This window comes from Suricata suricatta, chromosome X (genome assembly GCF_006229205.1).
Source record: "Suricata suricatta isolate VVHF042 chromosome X, meerkat_22Aug2017_6uvM2_HiC, whole genome shotgun sequence".
Lineage (NCBI taxonomy): Eukaryota > Metazoa > Chordata > Mammalia > Carnivora > Herpestidae > Suricata > Suricata suricatta.
Genome location: NC_043717.1, coordinates 52,027,954 through 52,031,888, shown reverse-complemented (window position 1 = coordinate 52,031,888; position 3,935 = coordinate 52,027,954). Strand labels below are relative to the sequence as shown.

The following is a 3,935-nucleotide window of genomic DNA, read 5'->3' as shown; positions in this document are numbered from 1 at the left end:
ACTTGATAATGTTTTTTAGAATTTCACATAGATTAGCCTGTCAGCCGGACTATAATTTTCCTGAGAGGAGTAAATAAACCTTCTGTTTCTCAGATAGCTCTAAACCACCCAACACACAACTGGGCACACAGTAAGTACTCAGTAGATTACCGGGTGATTGTAAAGAACAGGTTGAATGTGCCTGAGCTTGTTTTCACACATGTGTGTTAAACATACACAGAAGTTGAAGGGGATGAATAAAATCTTAAGTAGTGAGGAGAGAGAACGACACTATGTGAAACTGCAGAATACAAGATTTATTTAAGGGAAAAAACAGCACGGTTTGGACACTTTTGTTCTCCCCTCCTTCAGCTTACTGCTGCTCATTAACAGCATATGGCCAACCACATCCTGGTCTCTGAGACTCTAAGGGAACCACTGAGGTCATATCTACATACTTGACTGATGTCACTATTCCCCCATCGCTTCCTCCTCTTCCTCCTCCTCTGTCCAGCTCAGATCATCATCTGAATCCTCAGATTCTTCCTCATCCATCTCTGACCCAGTCCCTGCCTTAACCTTCTCAGCTAGCGCATCAGGGTGCTCCAGCTGGGCCCAGGATCCTGGGTCAGCTTTGACCAAGGAGATTTCAACCCGAGATGGCATCAAGGAGACAGAGCTCTGCTCCACGTTTATGACCTGAGGAGGAGGAAAAGATAGAGGAACACAGGAGAAAGAGAAAATGAGGGTTTGTGGTCAGGGTGGGGTGGTGATGAATGACAAAAATAAATAAATGTAAGGTACGGAAAACAAGATGGGGAGGAATAAAACAATACAGCAAGAGAGAAAGAGGAAAGAAATGGGAGAAGGAGGGGGGCAAAAAAGGGAGGGAGAGGGGGAGAGAGAATATCAAAGCAAATGAAGAGAAAACCTCCACTTTCCCACTATAATTCTTTCCCTCAAGACACCCTCTATTCATACCAATCTGGTCCTTCTTTTCACCCATCTTCCTCCCCCTCCTGTGTCCCTTATCTTCACTTACCCCCCAGAGCTTCATCTGTGCTTGGAACACACGGTTACCATCAAAGACAATGTGGACATGAAGCTGAGAAAAAGAAGTGCAGGGGTAGTAACAGTCCCAGAAAGTCAGAACAAGTCACTACAACAGAGAACCATGCCAGACGTGTGATCCCTACACCCCCAGGTCAGCCAGACAGCCCTGACCTACTAGCTCTACCTTCCTCTCAGGGTAGCCCACATGTTAACTACACACAGCAACTCTGCCTGTAAAATTGTAATACACCCAATCCACCAGCCTCCCATGCGGCATCAGACATTCCTCACCTCAGTTTGACTGGCCTTCACCCAGTTGAACGCAGGAAGTGGAATCTGGCCATACACAGTCACCACTACTACAGAATCTGTCTGGTGCCAATCATGACGGCAAGACGCTGGCAGCTAAAGAGAAGACGTGAAATGTGGGTGGTAAGAATGAACTCAACCCAAGGGGAGGTCTCAGGTGTGTCCAGAGAAGAGACATGGAATCCAGAAAGATTAATACTACTTCCTATTGCAAAGCCTCTGGGCTGTTGAGGATAAGGAGCAGAATCTTATCTGGTACGGGGAAGGGAACTTATTTCTGGAATTTGGTTCTAATAAAAAGTTCGGGAAAGTTGGGGCTTACCTGCTTCCCCCAGTCATGCCTACCAACTCTGCATCCTGGCTGTGCCAGGAATGCCCCAAAATCCAGGGTCTGGATGCCACAACAGCTCCAGGACTTCATCCTGAGGTGGGAAGGTAATTCAACTGAATCTCCTTTCCCTTGCCCATGAGCCCTCACTCCCACCTTATGATTAACATTGGGAGAAACCTGTCTCATAGGCCACCCAGTCCCCTCTCTCACCCTTCATGGAATCGAGGTGCTCCTGGGTGGTAGGTACATGGAGTAGCATCACTCTCAGGGCCTTGGTAAACCTAAGATGGATAAAGGAGAATCAAGAAAAGAATCAGGTCATTCTTATTTTTTTAATTATCAAGTGGTTTTTATTTCACAAAATTATTTCCATGAAAATTATTTCATATGCCACTTTTACTAGATGATACTATTTAAATGAAACACAACTGGCAAAGTCACAAATTACCCGCTTTAAGTCATTTCTTCTACTCTGAGGTTACACGTCAGAAAGCATTTGTTCCTAAGCCTGAGTAATGTAATGTTCTTATACTGACGAGAATTTGGACTTTCATATTAGGCTGAATATGTGTTACACCAAAAGAGCTTCTGAACCATCTGTCACACTTGTCCCAGGCGAAGGCTTAAACCTTCTGTGATCTTTTGTGGTTCTCCTCAGCCCATTCTAAAGGACACCCCACACAGCCTTACATCTATACCCAGTCACCCCAGGTACAGGATTTCTCGGTCACATGCTTGTGCCCCCTGTCAGCTCTCACTCACCGCATCACATCCTGGATTCTGGCAGCTGGAACCAGTCCAGATCAGACTACTGTCAAGTCCTGGGCGAGGGAAACAGAGTCAGGAACCTATCCATTCCTTCCACCTAATTGCCACTTTCACTAAATTCCAGTCTGCAAGGCCTGTCCTACTAAGGACCCACTTACCTGCTCCAGGTTCTTGGTCTAATTCCTTCTGTTCCAATGCCACTTCCAGGGCTTGGGATATATTTAGTGGAAGCAGCTTTGGAGGTAACTCTGACCTAGGGGTTACAGGTGGAGTGATTTAGTTCTGACCCATGAAGCATGATGATCAATAGCTCCAATACTCCCACCAGTGGTAATGGTAACAAAGAAGTCTGGTGAAAGTGGGGGCAGGGCTGGAAAAGTTGGGTAGCAACCCCATTGCCATTTTTTTTCCTTCGTGGACATCCCAAGTCCCTGAACCCTGAGGAAATCCCTAGAGCTTTTCTTGCCCATCTACTCAGTTGCTTTAAAATTTTAACATTTGCTTGCAGAACTGTATTATATCCTCACCCTTCTCTAACTGCAGGCCTAACATGACTCTCTTCTGTTGCTCATACTTCCACAAAATTATTCTCTGCAGCCTCATAGCTGCCAATACTACATCTTTTTCTTGAAGCGAAACTCATTTCAAAGCTTTTTTTCCAAGGGGCACCTGGGTGGCTCAGTTGGTTAAGCGTCTTGATTTCAGCTCAGGTTATAATCTTGAATTCAAGCCCCACATTGGGCTGTGCGCTGACGGCACAGAGCCTGCTTGGGATTCTCTCAAAATAAATACATTTTAAGTTTTTTAAAAAAGCTTTTTTCCAAAAAGAAAAAAAAATCAAGTGATTCTCCACAATACCCTTTGTATTATAACTAAGTATATATTTCTGAAGGGCTATCTACCCTGCTGACTCCAAATACCTATCCCATTACCCCCAAACCAACCTTAAAGCAAAGGACAGTATAGTTCTGGACACAAATTTCCCCTAAGGTATAAAATATACACAAAGCCCTGACACTTGGCCCTCCTCACATCCCTAGTCCCCAAACCCCAGTGACCCGTTAATCACTTCTAGGAAGCTCCAGGGATGTAGGGAAAAAACCCAGGGACCTCCTCCTCTTTACTTGGGCCTCTCCCGACGCAAAGTCTCTGCTGACTTTGGGATCGTATTCAGAGGTTTTTGCTCCTGAAGTGAACTGCTTGTGGCAGGCACCTCAGGTTGAGGGGCCTCAGGGAGCTTCTCAGCACAGTGTGGTCCCACAGTACAGCCCTAGTGCAGATAAGGAGAGAAGGATTAGGGATAGAATCCTTCTATTAGGGGCAGAATCCAAGGAAGAAAATAATTTACCTTGATGTTTAAGAACTCAGAGAAATCTACAGTTCGCTTCCGGCAGCAGGACCAACCCTGATAACAGAAGACCCAGCTCAGGCCAGATTCCTGGGTAGAAAGGAAATCTACTATCTCACCCCCCCCCCCCCCCCCCCCCCCCCCCCC

General features: G+C 45.9%; 1 protein-coding gene across 1 annotated transcript in view; it reads right to left on the bottom strand.

The window, feature by feature from the left end:
• Window positions 1-275: 275 nt before the first annotated feature.
• Window positions 276-3,935, bottom strand: part of ITGB1BP2 (integrin subunit beta 1 binding protein 2) — a 4,929-nt gene continuing 1,269 nt past the window's right edge. The window contains exons 3-11 of the mRNA XM_029931090.1: window positions 3,789-3,845; window positions 3,565-3,710; window positions 2,599-2,693; window positions 2,435-2,493; window positions 1,883-1,953; window positions 1,664-1,763; window positions 1,324-1,437; window positions 1,022-1,084; window positions 276-678 (exon numbers count right to left, since the gene is read on the bottom strand). Of these exons, the coding sequence (XP_029786950.1) occupies window positions 451-678; window positions 1,022-1,084; window positions 1,324-1,437; window positions 1,664-1,763; window positions 1,883-1,953; window positions 2,435-2,493; window positions 2,599-2,693; window positions 3,565-3,710; window positions 3,789-3,845 (933 nt within the window). The 3' untranslated portion in view covers window positions 276-450. The remainder of the gene's footprint in view (window positions 679-1,021; window positions 1,085-1,323; window positions 1,438-1,663; window positions 1,764-1,882; window positions 1,954-2,434; window positions 2,494-2,598; window positions 2,694-3,564; window positions 3,711-3,788; window positions 3,846-3,935) is intronic.